Here is a 17,204-nt window from a genome sequence, read left to right on the forward strand (position 1 = left end):
CCCCCCGAGAAACACAACCTCTTCCCGCTCTTTCCCAGCCGTTTGCCTGGGTGGATTATGTCCGCCGGACGCTTCGCCGACTGGTGCGTACTGGTGCTGGTCCGGTTCGATCGACAGTGTCTTCGCAAAGAGCCATGTGAGCAACGTGCGCACGATCTCAGGATTGACGTCGCGCATCCACAGAGCGTAATAGAGCCAAGTACCAACAACAACGAGCGCGAGGCTGTACTGGACGACCAGAAGAAGCGGCGTAAAGAGGTAGAAGATGAATCACCAAGTGAGGATGCGGTCCCCGCGGATGCTCAGGAAGCGGCAGTACCAAATGGTAGTGGTAAAGTATACGACGAAGAGACTCTTCTAGATCGCAGTGGATGAGCGACGATCGTCTAGCGGACAGAGGATGCTTTCTGCTTCAGTCATTATGATAGTCTAGAAGGGGTAGCTAACATACCTTGAGACGAAGGTGGAGAGCCATATACTCAAAACCTGCTGTCAGCCTATGGGCACACTCGAGCTACACCACGCAGTCAACTCGTGGGTTTGAAGAGCGCTATCCTGTTTCAGCTCGTTATCGTGAAAAGCAGTGTAGCTTCAGACACTAAGTCCGGTAGTGCAACCACGTAGGCAAGCCACAATAGTCATTGTCAGGAACAGTACACTACAGAAGCTCCGATGGCTCAAAAGCGGCGCAGTGACCCAACTCTAAACTCATGGGAGATCTGCAAATCGGGAAGGCTTAGAAGAGATAGCGTGAACTAATGCATGTATAGAAGCAGTTGCTGTCGTAGACTCCCCCTACGGCTCCCCGAACCCTAGAGTAGGCGACAGCATTTTGTCGGGAAAAAGAATTGTGAGTCCGTACAAAACAGGGGTATATCCTTACCAATTTGTACGCCCCAATAAAGCCAGGTCCACGCGACGCGGTATGTATGCCATTATATAGATCCTCAGTTCCCCCTTGACAGAAGTCTATTGTTTCCACTCAGAGTTGTCGACAAGTCCTAGCCTCCTCGTGCTCAAGGCCCATGTGCTTCATCGCGCCGTCACCACGTCACCAAACTCTCACTGCCCCTTTTTATCCTTCTCGGCATTTTCTTCAACCGGCTGATACGGATACTTGATCGTCAAGCACCAAATATCCAGGTAATCGCATATCGTCCAGATGACATCAATGACAAAGCTGCCGTGGACGCCAATTGCGAGTCCAAGACACATGAAGACGAATGCGACCTGGTAAACATCATTACCCAATGCGCTCGGCCAGCCAACGCCAATGTGCTTCTGTAACCACGGTCCGAGAGAGTCGGCCACGCCGTAAATGAGCGGATAGATGAGGACATTGCCGCGCGGGAAGCGCGATTTTGTGAGATGCGAGATGATGATTCGACCGACGGAGTATGCGTTTACAAGTCCGGCGTAGAAAATGAACGGTACAAGATGCTGCCGCAGGATCATCGGTTGGAGGTAGAGATAGGCTGGGATGAGGGTCCAGGCTGCAGCGAAAGTGAGTAAGCCTAGCATGGCGATCCGGGTCCTCTGGCCGCGGGCACGGCGGGCTTCCATAACGTTCTGGCAACTGCGGTCCTCAGTCAGATCCTGTCCCCAGATGTAACGAGCGAGCTATGGTAAGCGAGGGCCAAGATTACTTACCTGCTGATGGTATTGAAGACCAGCACTATCCCACCGTAGACCATGTACCACTCGTTCCAGGCCAGGTCATAGAGAATATTGGGAATGAAGTCGTAGTTCTTGATGCCAATGCTTGCGAGCATCGACCGCTGCCAGAAGCTACCACCCCCAAGGTATGCCGTGAGAGCGTACACAATGCATAGTGTGAGAATGCCTTCGACGGGTCCGGAAATGAAGCCGAGCGTGAGGGTATGTGTGTGGTACTCCTCCCAGGTCTGGACATAAAACGTCATGAGCGCTACGAATACGTCAGCAATGCCAGTACAACTTCACTACAGTCTACTTACAAGCGAATAGCGTGAGAACCGTCTTCCAGCCCTGCCCGAGGTTCATTGCCGCCGAGAAGAGCAGGACCTCCAGCGAAGTATTGATCGCATCGACGCCGTGATCAAACAGCTCCCCTAGCGGCCCGCTCTGGTGTGTTCTCCTCGCTTGACTCCCATCCACCGCATCAAACGTCTGGTATAAGAACAGCCCGATGGCCCAGCTCGCGTACACCCATGGTGGACAGTCCTGGTCCAGCGTCGGCGTGTACCATAGCATCGTTAAGAAGTTGGCGACCACGAACATGAATCCTGTCGTCGTAATCTATGCTCCGAGTATCAGAATCCGTGATTTTGACGCGTCTGCGGTTGCGGGGAGGGGGGATATTGCTCGAACGAGGAATCAGGGGAACTCACAAGGTTCGGTCTGCATTCTCATTAGCACGCGTCTCGCTCATCTTTACAACAATACACTTACGCCATCCACATAGGGAAGCAGTTTATGACGACATGCGTATAGAACGGCTTTAGCACATATCGCGACACCAGACTGTGGTCGACGCCGGAGTATTTGTACTCCTTGAGCTTTGGGAGCTTGTCCTGGCGTATGTACACCATGGCTGCGGATTATCGTCGAGGAGACGTAGAAGAAGGCAGGGAGGAGGAGAGATGGAGAAGGATCTGTTTGGTGGTGCAGAAGTCGCGACAATTCGGCTTGGTTTCCAAGGTTTCGCGTTTCGCTCGTGATTGGAGCGATGACGTTGGCGGGGTCGGAACACAAAGCCCGTGGTCAGCCATGGGACATCGCGAATTCGACATTGAAATGCCATCCTTGACAGGGGTCAATCAATCAGCTTTGATAGGTAATTGTATTCACAGGTAATTGAGATTGGAAAATAGGGTTTCCGCATCCCTATCGCCGACGCCAACACCAGGCCACTAGAGGCCTTTTCCTTAACCTCATGCCCTCCCTCAGAGGAGCTCTGCTTACAGTATCTTCCGCCAAATTCCGCACCTGACGATGGTATGACTTCTGAAATACTCCTGCCTTCTCAGTTGCGACTCTGAAGCGTCTTGGTCTGCATGAGCTCGTCCTTTCGGAGATGTGCTCAGGCAACCGGGCTCCAAGGGCAGGGAATAAGGATCCTGCTCTTCATCGTCTGGATGAGAGGCACCGTCTTGTGCACCGTCTCGCCCCAGCCTTCGACGCTCCAGCTCTGCTCGCGGCGGACCTTCCGCTCCTCGAGATTGGCGAATTGCCAGAGGTGGTGCACGGTGTTCAAGTCGCCGATCTGCACGAACCAGGCACCTACACCCTCCATGACCTCCCTACGTGCCCTGAGGCCTCGCCTCCAGTGTGTCTCCCACTCGAGCAGGTTTCCGGGATGAAGCGTATAGGAGCGCAGCTCAAACAGCCCGCCCAGCTGGCGTGGGGGAGTCGTTGGCCAGAAGGAGAATTCCTGCATGAGCGAGGTGCGTTTGGAATTGATTAATGTCTTCAGCTTGGCGTCGAAGTCGGGGAACTCGGGATGGTGTTGAATGTTGTGCAGAGAGGCATGGTAGCCCTCATATCGCTGGTACTCCCAGATGTGCACTATAGCGGAAAACGTTAGAATCAAGGCAATGCTCCTAGATAAGAGCGCTACTCACCAAACGTGTCGCAGTCGCCCACCTCGGTCCTCCAGCTGCCGACCAGATGCACCTTGTTCTCGGGCATTGACGCCATCTTCGGGTACCAATTGCCAACGAGCTCCGTGTACTCATCGACCTTGTCCGGCTTGACTTCGTGAAAGACGATGGAGTGGACGTACTTTCCTCGAGCCAGGACCTGGGAGAAGCTCCTCTCGATGTCCTTGTCGAGCTCCCGTCCCTCGGGCGTGCCGTAGATGAGGGACGATAGCGCACCGCCCTTCTTCTTGCCGCCTTCTTGCTCACGTGCGCGTGCTTCTTCTGCATGGGACGCTGTTAGTGATCCCAAGGTCTTACCCAGCACAGAGTGGCCTTCGCCAGCGGTGGCACCAGACGCAGACAGATTATCAGAGGAACGAGACTGACTTTCTTGTTGCTCCTTCTTCTTCTGGGCAGCTATGAGGCCCTCGCGGAACTCCAGCTGCTTTTCGTTGAATGCCGCGGCGCCGTCGGGCGAGATCTCGGCGAGCGCAGGGGCTCGAGCTGGGCCCTGGGCGGCAGCGAGGGCGGCGAAGGAGCGCGAGCTGGCGGCAGTCGTGTGCTGTGCGGGGACAGCGCTGCGGACGCTGGCACACACACGCCGGGCGAGCATTGTGGTGGTGTGGAGAGGAGAGCTCAGCAATTGACGTCAGGGCAAGGGAGTAAAAGCAAAAGGAAGCTCTCGAGGACTGCGGCGGTCGAGGTGGTCGGAGGGAGGATGTTCGAGATGGCGGGGATGCGTGACGGGAAGCGGGCGGGGCGGCTCTGTCTGCGTCTTGTACCTTCACTCACACTGGCTGTGCTGGGGTTTGCGTGACCGGAGAGCTTCCCCTCACTGTCATCGTGCAGCTGAGCTTGCTGCTGCTGTGGCCCGTGCGCCTAGCGCGCCTGCTAAAAACTGGAGAAAAGCTGGGGAAGCCGCACCAAACCGGAACTGAGACATTGCCAATTGGTTTCCGCTCACGCAGCTCCATCTATTGTCTATCTCGACGCCCTGGTCTCTGCTTTGTGAAGCTACTGGCGCTGTCAATTACGCTCTCAATCCACATCAGATGCTCCGCCCTGACCATCCTAACGAGCATTGAGCTCCATGCGCTCCGCACTAGTCCGCGGCCGGGACTGTACTGTAGCCTGTCGCCGCCAATGCCCCTTCTCTCCATTGTGACTCAAAGTTCATCCCGAACGCGACCAGACTCGGGCTGCACAAGTCGCACCAAGTCAGCCAACGGGACAGTACCATTTGTTAGGACCTTCCATATGTAGGCCTCCTCGATGCATTTCGATAGTTCCTTCCCATTGGTCAACCCGTTGGCGAACTCTCCGGAAACCGCTGACATATCGCAAGCTCCGGGAATGAAAGCCTCGATGAAGTTCCAACAACGCCGGGTCTCCGTGATAGCGGTGCCAGGGTCGAGAACGTTACCAAGACTGCAATGTTGTGAAAAGCGGTCGAGGGTGGCGTCGACCGGGAACTTTGTGGCTTCATCCACTCTATCCTCATCTTCTCCGCTGTCAGCGAGGTAGCTAAAAGTGTCGTTATCATAGTCGCTACCCTCAATACTCGAGGCGCACATCTGCGAGCACTCGGGCGGGGAATGGTTCGCCTCCGCACTTTCGGTGTTCCAGGGGCTTGTTTTCGTACAATCGCGATGCGGTAGCGTGCGTGAGACGGTGGATGTACCCTTCGCCGAGACAGCCGTCGGGCCAGCGAGGAGAGCGAGAAACAGGGTGCCAGCAGCGGTCATGAGCGCGAGACGTCGCCGCGCTCCTCCCTCTCGACCACGCCACAGGCCCCGGACCCAGAAGATACACATAACGATCCCGGCAATTAGCCCCATTAACGAAAAGCCGAGCATGGTATCGCCTATGGGTGCCATGTTGATCGAGGTGGAGCTAGCAAAAAGCAGCGTGGAGTGAGCCGGGAGCCGCGTGGACGTTCAGAGTGCTTGGCGGGAGCGAGGGTGCAGTGGCGGTTGATACGGACTCGGAGATGACCGATCGGTAGAGAAGAATATGAGTAGAGTGTATAAGCGTTAACGAGAAGTGATGCTGTCTTGAAGAAAGCCGGTGATAGCGATGAGAAAGCGGATGCTGGAGTGATGGAAGAGAAGAGAAAAGAAGAGACAGCGTGCATGTTTACTGTTTTAATGGCGAGGGCAGGGCGGAGATGCCTTCCATCCGAGCAGGAGAAGGCTGCGGTAAGAGCAGCTTCCCACGTGGTGGCCCAAAAGGAGCAATCGTGACTGCTGTGACGCCAGATGGTGCTTGCACGCTCACGAATTAGGGCCGGGATTTTTCCTTAGATTCAGCATCTTGCTCCCGTTGTCGAAGAAAGCCGAAGTCAACTGCAGCGCGATCGATCCACTCACTGACTTGGGACGGGTGCAAATGAGGCACGAAGTCTCCCTAAAGCTGTGCAGTCCTCCCCCTCGCTCCTGTTCGGTCAACGCCGTATCGCCATCGTTACTTCCTCCTGTGGTCTTACTTTCTGGGGTCCGACGAACCCCCAGAACATACCGATAACATTAGAGGGGGAGGAGTGGAAGCGGTAGGTAAGGACGGCGGTTCAAGGTCAAAGGGAGGAGCGGAAATCGGAGATTGACTTGAAGAACATGTTGCTTTGTAGGTGTGCTGAGTAGGCTGGACGTCTCCATGAAGAAGCTTACAAAAATAGAAAAATGCGTCCATGAATAGCAAGCAACCATTTCGTCAGAACGAACCTAGACCCATCTCAAACCCGGTCAAAAGGAAATTCGTATGCCTCAAACCACCTAAAACGTGCCAGGCCCATGTATCTTTCGTTCGTGATCATCCCGCTTGTCTTTCCTCGGGAACCCTCTGATACCCCTCCGGCACCCAGGATAGCGACAAGTAAACTCAGCCGTACCCTCGTGTTTTCCCCGGTGATGACGGCGAAGGTCGTAGATTCTTGAAAAACGCTTGTTGCAGTTCGGGTAGAGGCAGATGTAGCTCGTTCTCGTCTCGGTTCGGTACCACAAATCCGCTGGCTCAGTCCCGAAACACGATGGCTGACTTGCCCTCTGATCAAAGTGCGGCTCAATAGACGATGCGCAGAACGCTTCCGAGGTTGATATTTCTGGACATGGTTCGAGGTGTTGTATGCCGCCGCACTTGAAGTTGTCGTCGCAGGACTGGTAAAACTAAACGGACAATTAGGGGGGCGCATTCTGATGGCATAGAGAGAAGGGTTCGAAACTAACAGAGTCATTGCCACGGTAGAATGATAAGTCGGGTGGTGTGTCGGAAAGGCTGAGCAAATCGTCGAGCCCATGCGGCCACAGCAGGTTATTGGGATCCATCCCGGGAGCGTGTGCGAAGGTGCCTAGCACGAAGGAAAAAGCGTGACAATGGCGTGGCGGCGTCAACACTGATATTTGTGTCGTCGTTAAGTCGATGCCTCCCAGCGGCAATGCTCAGCTTGTCTCAGAAGGAAGGGCGAACAATATTTGCCCTTTTTCGATATGCACTCAAACGCCCTTTTGTCCTCCGCCGGTCAAAGTGGGTGGCCACCCGCATCGAATTTATTTGGCTGGAATACCTGATGTGGCGTTTCTGAAACTCGTTACTGTACGCTTCGCCCTTAACAACTGAAAGACAGTGGTGAGTTGGAAGCGGAAGTAGAAGGAAGGATACGAAGCAGAACTGGCTAGGCTCGCTCAGCCAATCACAGCAACTACCCTGCCGGCTGCCGTGTTACCATGCTCTCCCAAGTATACATCATCGCCGTGCTGATGTGAGGCTCCGACATACCTACGAAAGGCAACACCTTCGATTTGGAGTTCTCCTTTAAGTGTTTCGCACCGGAGAGAGGGTCGATCGGGAAGTGTGACGGCTCGCACGGACCAGCCGCGCAACAGCGGACCCACTAAAACTTTACAGCTCTCACAGCTCCAGGCAAGCTTGACGTCAAATCTTCCACCCGGACAGCGCAACCAACAACCTCCCGCATATCTTAACGACATGTCGCCCTCCGGCGGAAACCTGGCGGTAACGACGGATGGCGGGTCATACAACAAACTACGCCGACCAGACGATTTCCTCGCTTCTCTGACCTCCAAGCCGCCACCTAGGGACCGCCCAATCTCTGCAACTTCTCCGCCGGACTCGAACAAGCGAAAGCACGAAGAAGCCGATATCTCCGATGCAGCGCCAGAGGAAGAGCCTTGCAGCAAGCGCCCGAGGGAGGATCGTACTCCCAAGGCAGTGAGGCCCCTCGCCGCCAACAACCGCCGCATGTTTAGGCCAATCCGCGAAAATGGCATGCAGTCTATGTTCCCTGGCATGGATGAAGACAACTTGTCCGACGATGACACAGCAGAGGCTCTCGCATACCTCCGCGGCGTGAGGTCAGTCCTTTTTCATTTGCCTTCTCGTCTCCTCCTAGCTCCCTATCTCCTCTCTCCGCACATCGCAATGTTGACATTCTGAGCACACAGCTTACCTGTGTGATATAGGACCGAAGCTACTTCAATACCCAGTCTACTCGTTGCAGCGCCCCAGCTCGAGGAAAATGAGCCCGACAGATCCATGTACAATGACGGCCGCGGCGACCAGAGGGCAGTGTACAAGGATGGAACTTGGATCGGCGTGGCCCCCGATGCCCCCGGTTACTCTGAAGATTCCTGGACTGAGTACTCGTACGATCTCGATCCGCAGGAAGAATACTACAAGACTCTTTTGAGGCGGTATAACGCCCTTCGGGCCACCCTGGCAAACGCAAATCTTAATGAGCTAGCCCAGCTTATGGAGGCCGAGCCATCACGCTTCACCAATGTCAAACCACCCAGGAACAGAAAAGAGTGGCTATACACGCTTGAACACGAATATCCGACTCCGGTGCGCGTGCTTCAGATGGATGACAGGGATCTGTACCGGGGATTAGGATATTGCGCCGATATCTTGGATCGCTTCGAAACTATATCGAAGGAGAAAAGCTGCTGGGTCTGGACGCTGTTGGCGTCGGCCGGCGAGCCAGGAACGTTGGACTACTCGAGGGTGGGACGGATCAGAGACCTTGGTTACAAAGCCGGCCGGCTGAACGTTCAACTTCACGGCGGTGCGCCTCGGAGGCCGCCTAGTGAAAAAGAGGAAGTGGACGTCGAGGATTGGGATACGGACGGCGAGGGTACGGGGGGCGAGGATAGCGACGGTGCCGCTGAAGATGATGTGAACGCGTCTGAAGCGAGCAACCCCGAACATCTGTCGGCGAGAGTTGAGAAAGTATCCGAACCGGAAGAGGAGGTCAACGAACGCGGAAAGAGCCGAGTATCAAGCCAGTCACCCAGTGAAGGGAATGGCCACGACATCATCACTGCACAAGGCGACGGATCGGACGAGCCCAAAACCGACGATGCGCCCCAGAAATCAATCAAGGAGGAAGAAAACGACGGCGACGCAGATATATCAATGTCAGAAGACGAAGGGGAAGTTAACAACGACGAGCCCGAGTCCACAGATTTGGAGGAAGCACGAGCCCGTCTATTGGCGCAACTTGGGGACCGATTGGTCCAACCATTTGTCCCAGAATTTCGGGGATCGCGTTCTAGTCGCCATCGCGAAGGTCCAGAACCCTCACGCTCGTCACCCCCGAAAAGAGGGCCGCGGCATAGGCATAACGGCAAAGTCTGCCACAACCCCTTATGTGAAGCCGATGAACGGCGACGTACATCACATCAGAAAGCAGGCCCTCGAATGGTTCAGATGCAGGAGGCACACCACCAGCCATCCTCGACACTCTCTGACCGAAAGCTGCTATGCCGGGCCGAAGCGGAGCTGCAGCGCCGGCAGATGCGCGAGAAAGAACTCAATAAAGCGGAACAGGAAGAACAAGCCGATGCAGTGGAGGCTCCACCAGCATCCGAAGGAGTTCTGCATCTGTTCAACCCAATAGCCGAGACCCCCAAAGTGGAAGATCAGAACCCGAGTAATCCCCCATGTGAAGCCGAGAAGCCGCACGAGCAATTGAATCAGAAAACGATAGCCGCAGAAATCGTCCAAGAAGTTGACAGCGTCCCCAATGACACTGACTCGGAGATGGAAGACATTCACCCTGTAGTGGATCTGAACACGCGCGTAACGCTCGACATGATCCTCACTGTGGTGGCAGAATGCTATGGACAAAAGGATCTGCTGCGATTCAGGGAAGTGTGGTAAGGTAACGGAGCGAAACGCATCTCGCCACGGATGTGGCAAGACCTGCGTGAGGAAGGGCGTGCCCAGACGTAGCATGGCCAGCGATGATGCAGGCTTCGACTCTCAAGCTCCATTCGGCTTGTATAGTCCTATATGCAGTATAGAGTACCATATAAATATCTAAGGAAATCAAGCAACATGCACGCGTCAAGCTCTCCCCGCCCACCACTTGCTAGCTGCCCGTGATACTCTCCCCTGAGTCGTTCGATACCACTTTTCTTCGCATCTCTCTTACTCCTCCCCGCCCTCTAAGATAAACCTCAGGCAAGCATCACTAATGTAGCAAGCGTTCATCAATTCATGCCGCCTATCTCCCGACTCAACGTCCTAGCTGCATTCAGCATCTCTCCAAGCTGTGCCCCGTCTTAGCCACTCAAGCACCCACCCACACAGCGTCCCCGTCCTCCTTCAACCCAGAGAACGAATGCTAGTGTAATGGGAGCGCAGCGCGTCGTCTCTCTGCTACCCTCCCTCCCTACCCATTGCAAAGTCAGAGCACTCTGTCTAATCTCCTAGAAAAACAGCGCATACGTTTATAAATTGGATCAGAGAACGTAACGGATTACCCGCCGTTACTGTTATGTAGGCGCAATTATTCGGTATATATATGATAAGTTGGTTGGGGTGGAGAGGAGAAAAGAGAAGAAATGCAATGCGATGCTGAGGGATTTTTGTACGTGGTTGGATGCTCGCACTCGTTCAATACGGTGTACTGGCAGACGCTAGGCGGGTTGAGTACGATTAAGATGTTTGCTTGCTTGCTGCACGACAGGAGGAAGCGTCGCGGAAGCGTCGAAGAGGGTGCGTGCGTGTATACGATTTCGTCTCGCGACGTGCATATGACGAATCGCGGATGCAGATATAGAATCGCCTCGATGCATTTTAGCGCGTGGTTTGGAGCAGCAATGTGTTTAAAACCTAGTGTTGAATATAGAGCTATTGAGGGGGGCGTCCTTGACGACGTCCTCTTTTGGAGGTCCTCAGAGAGGACTCTTGGAAGGTCCCGAGAAGGGTAGTTCAGCTTAAAGCTAATCCATGGCACTCATCATTGTCTGCCCAGGCTACAGCCTACATCATCATCACCCTCCAAGTTGCGTGGAAGCGGGTTGAAAGAACATAGTATCCATTGAGAAAACATAAACTGCCCATACACCATCCGTACCCCTATTCATGCCCCGCGATTGCCCGCCACCCCCATCTGGCGCCCGTCCATCTCCACATAACGCCTCTCAGAAGGAAAGTCTCCTCCTTAGGTAGAAACACAAACACAAACAGTGAAATACAGGACACCGCAATGCTCCGTACCCTATGCATGTGTGCAGCACTCATGCCCCATTATATAATGACCTAACAGACGCATTCCGGGATAAAGATCCGAGAAGAAAGCGGGTCAGTGGCGTGAAGAAGGAATGCTAGAAAACCCCAACGGAGGCGAAGAAGGACGCCGCATTTTGCGCTCACTTCTTGACGAAACGGCCCCGCGAGTTGCGAACCCGACCCTTCCTGACACCGGCGCCAGTCTTGTGCATGCTACGAGGGGCCGGCGCGGAACCCCTCTTCTTTCCCTTGACGTTGGCGGAAGCAAAGTCTCTGCCCCAATCCTCGTCCTCAGAATCCGGGACGCACATGGAATCCGTCGAGGGCGAGGGCGAGGGCGAGGGCGAAGGGGACGGCGCGTTGCCGAACTTAAGTGGCTTGAAGGGGATCGTGCTCTGCTTCATTTTCTTTGCGCTGCGGAGAGAGGCGGGCGTGATGTTCACGGACGCATCAGAGGAGGAGTCAGAAGAAGGGCTTCGCCGCGGAGTCTTAAGGGCGCTAGCCGCGCGGAGACCCTTCTTGGCTTTGGGAGCGGGAGTGCTGCGCCTTAGCATGGTAGACATGTGCTTGACCGGTTTAAGCGCGCCAGGCTTCGAGGCCTTGCGTTTGAAGCTGAATGTGGTGTGGCGGATTGATTTGTGGTTCGGCATGGACGCACGCGTGTGCTTGCGGAGGACAGTGGAGCGCTTAGAGAGGGTCACACTTTTCGAGCGTGCTAGCGCGCGGTTCTTACGGGCGGCTAATTGGGCGGCATGTTCAGCCGCTTCTCTCTCAGCCCTCTCGCGGGCGGCAGCTGACTGTACAAGGGCGTTTCTAGCCTTTGTCGTGGAAGCGTTGCCCATGTTGCGCTTCTTCGGAGAGTTGGGTGCGCTCTCGGAACCCCTACCCGAGCCGAAAACCTCTTGTAGCTTGCGCTTCGTTCCGGCGAGGATCATAGAGGCCATTGACTTCTCTTCGTGGGCTGGCTTCTTCGGCTTAGGGCCTAGGACACCGCGGCATGATTTGGTGCCGCAGCGGCATTCTTGAATGTTCTTGGACGAGAAAGGACTGTGAGATATTAGCCTTGCCCTAGGAATAGTTCGGAATAGAGACGTACTCGAAATTGTAGTCGTAGGTCAGTTCTTCGCCAGTCATGATCCCGCGACGACCGGCAAACAGTGCCATGCGGGGCTCACCGCCGACGGTCCACTTGATCATCTCACAGTTTGGCTCGCAAGAGTGATTGACGAAGCGCGCAATGGTGCCGCGGGTTGCATCAATGATCATCTTGTTGTCGAAGCTCATAAGATAATAGCACTGGCCATGGTTAGCCCTTAGCTCCAATAGTGGCAAAGAATGGACGATACTGACCTTGTCTTTCTTATAGACTTGCTTCATGCGCCGCTCACACTCAGTCTGCGTAATAATTTCGCCGGCATATTCGACAATGATTTGGTGGGGCTCGAAGCTCCTCATGGCTCGGACACCATAACCCTTATCTTCAGTCTCCATGACCTCAACACCATAATCGTAGCCATTGCCCTTTGCGCGCTTCTTGAGCTGTGCAAAGGGACGATTCTGGCATTGCTCAGCAGTAAGCGGGCAGTTCGTGTTATCGCACTCGTAGGCCATGATGCGGTTGTGGCAGGCTTCCCCGCATCCGTCCTCTGGGTCACAGTAGCATTGCGACGAATCCTGCTTATCCCGCTTCCACAAAGCAGAAGCATCGCCAATGAACCGGTCTGGAGAATTGTTAGTTTGACATGCGACCTAGATTTACAGATCTTACTTTTGTGAAGTTTGACCCAGCCGTCCACCTTGACCTTGCGGGGCAGGGGGTTGTAGATATCGTAGGACAGCTTGAAATCGCGATAGCTGGTGTGCGGGTCGCCGCTCAACATACGCTCCCCAGAGAACATGGGTAGAGGAAGGATCTTGTTGTCCTTGGATTGTCTGGACTTTCTCCGCGCGCGATTCTGGCTCTCAGACAGGCGAGCATCGAAATCGCGATCCTGGCCAACATACAAACCTTGTACCAGCCATTGCTTCGTCTTAGGCTTCACATACACCGTGTCGTCTTCTTCTTCGTCCGCATCATCCTCCGTCTCCGCTCCTCGTGCGGTGCGCGAACGCCTGGGCGAAGACAGCCCAGAGGTCGTGGACGATCGCAACCGGGAGTCTGATGCACTTCGCCTGAGCGCATTGTGCATAAGCTGCTTTCCGCCAGAGATTACAGCCTCGCCCACGCCGGCCAAGTTCCGGAAGGCCTCTCGCCGAAGGTCCGTAACCCGCGACGAGGTGCGTCGCTGCGCTGCCTGGGCCACCTCCGTCGCAAGCTGCTGCTCCGCCGGGTCGCTTATGTCTGTTGGCTCTGTCTTCGGCCTGGGTGTTCGCTTCTTTGGTGTCGGGGCGGGGCTGGTCTTGACGACGGTCTCGATCGGGCCGTGCAGCACATTCTTGTGGTGCTTCTCTAGGTACTTGGTAGGCGTGTGGATCGCAGTGCCGGCGAGAATCTGTACGTTGTACGTCGTGACAGACTTGCGCGAGCTTCGGGTAGGTCTCCTGCCCTCACTGTTGGGCGCCTCGGGGGCGGACTGCGGCACCGCTTGCACCGGAGTCGGCGCCAGCGGTGTCGACGGTTCCTCCTGCGTCTCTACAGCTTGCTCCATCTTGGATACCTCCGAGAGTATGCTCACCTCATCTCCGAGGCTCGTCGGAGGGGTCGATGTCGGGGGCGACGCGGTCGAGGAGCTGCGGGAGACGGGCTCCTCCTGCTCCATCCGCGCAGCGATGCTGCACAGGGTGGAGGACGTCGAGTGCGGCGACTGGTCGCGTTCAGCCATGCTGGCGGGTGGCGAGGACTGTCGGAGCGGTGGTGGTCGTGGGGCGAGGAGGGTGAGGCAGTGGACGCGCTGGAGGTTCTAGGTTTGGCGGATCCAGGGCGCACGGGGAAGGGAACACTTCCTAGTTTTCGCCGCAGCGAGCAAGCACGCACGCCGAAAACTGCTGAAAACCGTCGGCCACAGCGGCACGAAGCGATGCACCGCGAATTGACAGGTGACAAGCCCCCGGAGCGAGAATTCGTCTCCGCTATGGAGGTGGTGAGGCGGCTTGGACGAGGAAGCGTAGGTAAACAGAACCGCTAGTAGTCATCCAGCCAATAAACGCTATCCCTAATCTGCCTGTGCGACCACCCTCGCATTCCGCCCTCCTCCAGGCTGCGCGAATTTGCGGCACGCCTAGTTCCGTGGAGAGAAAAGTCTCGACTGTCATGATTCGTTCAATTACTACTATTCACAGCTGCCGCCTACTCTAGCTCCTCCTTCTCCCGCAGCACTGAGCCCCCACGGCTCGTCTATCCTACAGTGGACGCAAACACTGCCGGTTTGCACTTCCTGTGTACGTACATGGATACATGGGACAAGTAATTATGATTAGGAGTGTATGGTATCTCGTCAATGAGCTATATCGCATCCCCTGAAAACACAAGTACCTAGACTGTGCCGACACCAGCATCGTCCCGTGGTGTTCGGCTCGTCGGACCCTGAAAGCCTTGGGTCGTGGTGCGTACGTCCTGCATTTCGAGTCCTCCGCCTTGCTGCTCGGCGGATAAAGGCGCAGTCCGCTTGCCCCTGCGGGGCCCGAACCGCTGGTCTCCCTCCTCATACTTCCTCTTGAAATGCAAATAGGTCGGAGGCCGTGGTCGTTGCAACACGGCGACCCAATTCTTGAAGATGCCCCCTTGGGTGAAGGGTCTATGTCTGTCCTTCTTGAGGAATTTGTGCGAGTTCAGGTATTCTCGCGTTGTCTCGCCCCGTGCCATCAAAAACAGATGGTACAGACCAAGACTGAGTGGATAAGGCGAGCCAAGTATCGTGAAGATGCACATGGCGAAGGGAACCCGCCACTTGTTGATTGCTGCCCCAAAGGTGGCGTGGTTTTGTGCCCGCCATTCCAGAATGTGCACCAGACTGGCGGCAAGCAGGAAGAGCCCCAGCAGGGTCGTGGAGACGACAAATGTGAAGAAATAGCGATAATTTCTCCGGCCAATGCAATTGTTCAGCCACACGCAATGGTGGTCTTGCGTCTCGACGCAGTTGTCGCAGACGCGACAGTGATGAGCTCGCGGGGGTCTCCAAATATTGCAGCTCTTGCAATACTTGGTTGGCACTTCCATGGCCGCATTGACGCCGGTTGCGGACACGACCATGGTCCATTCCGTGGTCGGAGGACCAATGCTCAGGGGGTCTTCATTAGGATTAGGTGGTGGGAATGGGTGTAGATTCCGTGGAAGGATCTGAGGCTGTCAGTGCAAGCGAAGGGGTGGGTTTGAGCACTACTTACGCCTGGATCCGAGGCAGTCGCGTGTATGAAAGAAGAAATAGAGATCAAGAACAAGTAGCCGAACAGAATGGGTATCACCGGCGAAACGTGAAGCCATAGCCATGGCGCACTGCAGCCTTGTTAGCAAAGAGACAGTACATGGTCCTGCTCGGAGCGACTTACGAGAAACCAAAGAAGAGACCAGTGGGTGCCACAACGAAGATCCCCGTCGCAATGTTCACAGGTCGGTCGCGAGTATTTTGCAGGCGCCCGCCCCAACAGAAGGCAGTGTTGCCGGAGAAATAATGATAGTTCTTGCCCAGCTCCCGCTTGACAATCTCCTTGGTCGTTTCTTTCCGTGTTAACCGGGGCGAGGATTCGGCCGACGCAAGCTTCTCATGGCCTTGTTGGGGGCGCATCTGGGAGGATCTGCCTTCACGGCTCGGTAATATGAAGCTGGACTTGAAGGATCGCGGGGATTTGCTGGGGGTGGGAAGCTTGCCGGCGTCGCTGCTCTTCAGTGTCTTGGAGAGGTCCAGGTGCTGCGGCTTTGGTCGCTGAAGGGGAGTTATACTTTCCCCGCGACTGCGCACTGTCTCTGCGCCTGTCGGCGTCGTGTTTGCCGTGGTTCGGTCGGGCATGTCTCGGTCGGTGATGTCTGTTCCGCGCGAAGGGGGTGGATGGTCTAAGTCATGGTGGAGCCCAAGCGGCGCCTGTCCTCTGATTGTTTTGGTCGATCCAGCGCTCTGGCGATAAGGGTTGCCTCCAACGAAGTCAGTGGTGCCTTCCGAGTAGAGAGACGTATGGCCCAGGAGGGAAGTCGGCCGCTGGTTGCGCTGCTGCTGCAATCGCTGCGAGCTCATCGGACGGAAAAAGCCATGCGCTGCCAGCGGGACGTGGGTTCTGCTGGCAGACGTCGTCGGTCGACTCTGGGCCCCCATGCTTCCGGCCACGCTGGCCGCCCCTATGCCACTTTGTACATTTGTTCCTCGCCGCGACGGCGCTGCCTGCGACCACCTCCGCTGGTTTGACGACTGCGCGGTTGCAATGGAGGACGGCCGCGACGGCGGAAGGCCCGGCTCTCCCGAGGGGCCAGTCATGCCCAGGACCCGGCTGCCGGTCGAGTTGCGATTCTGCGAGTTCGGTCGTTGCGCGTCTGGCCCGGCGGGTTCGTCGTCGGCGTTGGTGGGTTCACGGGCGGCTTGGTCATCTTGTGCGACCATTGCGGGATTCGAGAAGGTATTAGTAGACGCGGGTGGATCCGCGGGCGTTGTCATGGCGAAAGTGAGGCGATGGCAGTCTCAAAAGATGTTCTTAAAAGCAACTGCATGACACCGAGTCGGGTAGGGGCATTTCCAGGGAGTGTTTCGAAACTTTCTAAAGGCCAACCCGGCGAAGTGAAGCGTGCGCCAAAGCAAGCACCTGCAGAAGCGAACGGCAAAAGGGAGCCTTAGCAAAGGAGCGCAAGAAGGGGGAGAGGGCAGCGCAGTGGCGAGGTGGAGGGAGAGGCGCCTCGACGGGGACGGGGTGACAACGGCCGGGCACCAGGACCGGGCTGCGCGCAATAATGTGGTTGTTTAAAAGGGGCGAGCGACTCGCGACAATGATGCCGTTCTGCAAGGTCCCATCACGGTGCTAGCCGACAACGTGCTAGCCCTTTTCTCCGATGCCGCATGAGCTCCAGCCCTGGAGCCCTGGGCCGCGGGCGCTGCGCGGGCTTGGGCGCGGGTGACATAAGGCTTGGCGCACCGC

General features: G+C 55.9%; 8 protein-coding genes across 8 annotated transcripts in view; 1 reads left to right on the forward strand and 7 right to left on the reverse strand.

Annotated features, from left to right (window-relative positions):
* BU26DRAFT_571443 (uncharacterized protein) overlaps nt 1-136 on the reverse strand; it is a gene marked incomplete at both ends in the record, with an annotated part of 863 nt that extends 727 nt beyond the window's left edge. Inside the window, one exon of the mRNA XM_033834133.1 lies at nt 92-136. Coding sequence (XP_033676685.1) covers nt 92-136 — 45 coding nt within the window. The remainder of the gene's footprint in view (nt 1-91) is intronic.
* Nucleotides 137-1,062: 926 nt separating this feature from the next.
* Nucleotides 1,063-2,570, reverse strand: BU26DRAFT_439860 (Choline/ethanolaminephosphotransferase; the record flags this gene model as incomplete). Its single annotated transcript, XM_033824365.1, has 5 exons — nt 1,063-1,576; nt 1,651-1,927; nt 1,977-2,277; nt 2,370-2,379; nt 2,431-2,570. 5 exons carry the CDS (start codon nt 2,568-2,570, stop codon nt 1,063-1,065), a joined length of 1,242 nt encoding a protein of 413 aa, XP_033676686.1.
* Nucleotides 2,571-2,733: 163 nt separating this feature from the next.
* On the reverse strand, nt 2,734-4,320 carry BU26DRAFT_168432 (NIPSNAP-domain-containing protein). Its single transcript, XM_033820238.1, has 2 exons — nt 3,603-4,320; nt 2,734-3,546 (listed from the first exon to the last, which is right to left on the reverse strand). The coding sequence occupies exons 1-2, from the start codon at nt 4,231-4,233 to the stop codon at nt 3,062-3,064; spliced, it is 1,116 nt and encodes a 371-aa protein (XP_033676687.1). The 5' UTR covers nt 4,234-4,320; the 3' UTR covers nt 2,734-3,061.
* Nucleotides 4,321-4,786: 466 nt separating this feature from the next.
* Nucleotides 4,787-5,497, reverse strand: BU26DRAFT_571446 (uncharacterized protein; the record flags this gene model as incomplete). The annotated part of the gene is made up of 1 exon (XM_033834134.1): nt 4,787-5,497. One exon carries the CDS (start codon nt 5,495-5,497, stop codon nt 4,787-4,789), a length of 711 nt encoding a protein of 236 aa, XP_033676688.1.
* A 715-nt stretch (nt 5,498-6,212) lies between these two features.
* Nucleotides 6,213-7,422, reverse strand: BU26DRAFT_524849 (uncharacterized protein). The gene is made up of 2 exons (XM_033830368.1): nt 6,842-7,422; nt 6,213-6,781 (listed from the first exon to the last, which is right to left on the reverse strand). The coding sequence occupies exons 1-2, from the start codon at nt 6,938-6,940 to the stop codon at nt 6,392-6,394; spliced, it is 489 nt and encodes a 162-aa protein (XP_033676689.1). The 5' UTR covers nt 6,941-7,422; the 3' UTR covers nt 6,213-6,391.
* BU26DRAFT_555888 (uncharacterized protein) lies at nt 7,383-9,794 on the forward strand (the record flags this gene model as incomplete). The annotated part of the gene is made up of 2 exons (XM_033832347.1): nt 7,383-7,987; nt 8,096-9,794. Exons 1-2 carry the CDS (start codon nt 7,602-7,604, stop codon nt 9,792-9,794), a joined length of 2,085 nt encoding a protein of 694 aa, XP_033676690.1. The 5' UTR covers nt 7,383-7,601.
* A 1,280-nt stretch (nt 9,795-11,074) lies between these two features.
* On the reverse strand, nt 11,075-14,095 carry BU26DRAFT_168548 (SET domain-containing protein). The gene is made up of 4 exons (XM_033820239.1): nt 12,919-14,095; nt 12,501-12,871; nt 12,247-12,446; nt 11,075-12,197 (listed from the first exon to the last, which is right to left on the reverse strand). Exons 1-4 carry the CDS (start codon nt 13,970-13,972, stop codon nt 11,291-11,293), a joined length of 2,532 nt encoding a protein of 843 aa, XP_033676691.1. The 5' UTR covers nt 13,973-14,095; the 3' UTR covers nt 11,075-11,290.
* A 297-nt stretch (nt 14,096-14,392) lies between these two features.
* On the reverse strand, nt 14,393-17,031 carry BU26DRAFT_524852 (palmitoyltransferase erf2). Its single transcript, XM_033830369.1, has 3 exons — nt 15,636-17,031; nt 15,474-15,582; nt 14,393-15,426 (listed from the first exon to the last, which is right to left on the reverse strand). The coding sequence occupies exons 1-3, from the start codon at nt 16,673-16,675 to the stop codon at nt 14,623-14,625; spliced, it is 1,953 nt and encodes a 650-aa protein (XP_033676692.1). The 5' UTR covers nt 16,676-17,031; the 3' UTR covers nt 14,393-14,622.
* Nucleotides 17,032-17,204: the final 173 nt, after the last annotated feature.

Source organism: Trematosphaeria pertusa (genome assembly GCF_010094035.1).
Source record: "Trematosphaeria pertusa strain CBS 122368 unplaced genomic scaffold BU26scaffold_22, whole genome shotgun sequence".
In the NCBI taxonomy this organism is placed as follows: domain Eukaryota; kingdom Fungi; phylum Ascomycota; class Dothideomycetes; order Pleosporales; family Trematosphaeriaceae; genus Trematosphaeria; species Trematosphaeria pertusa.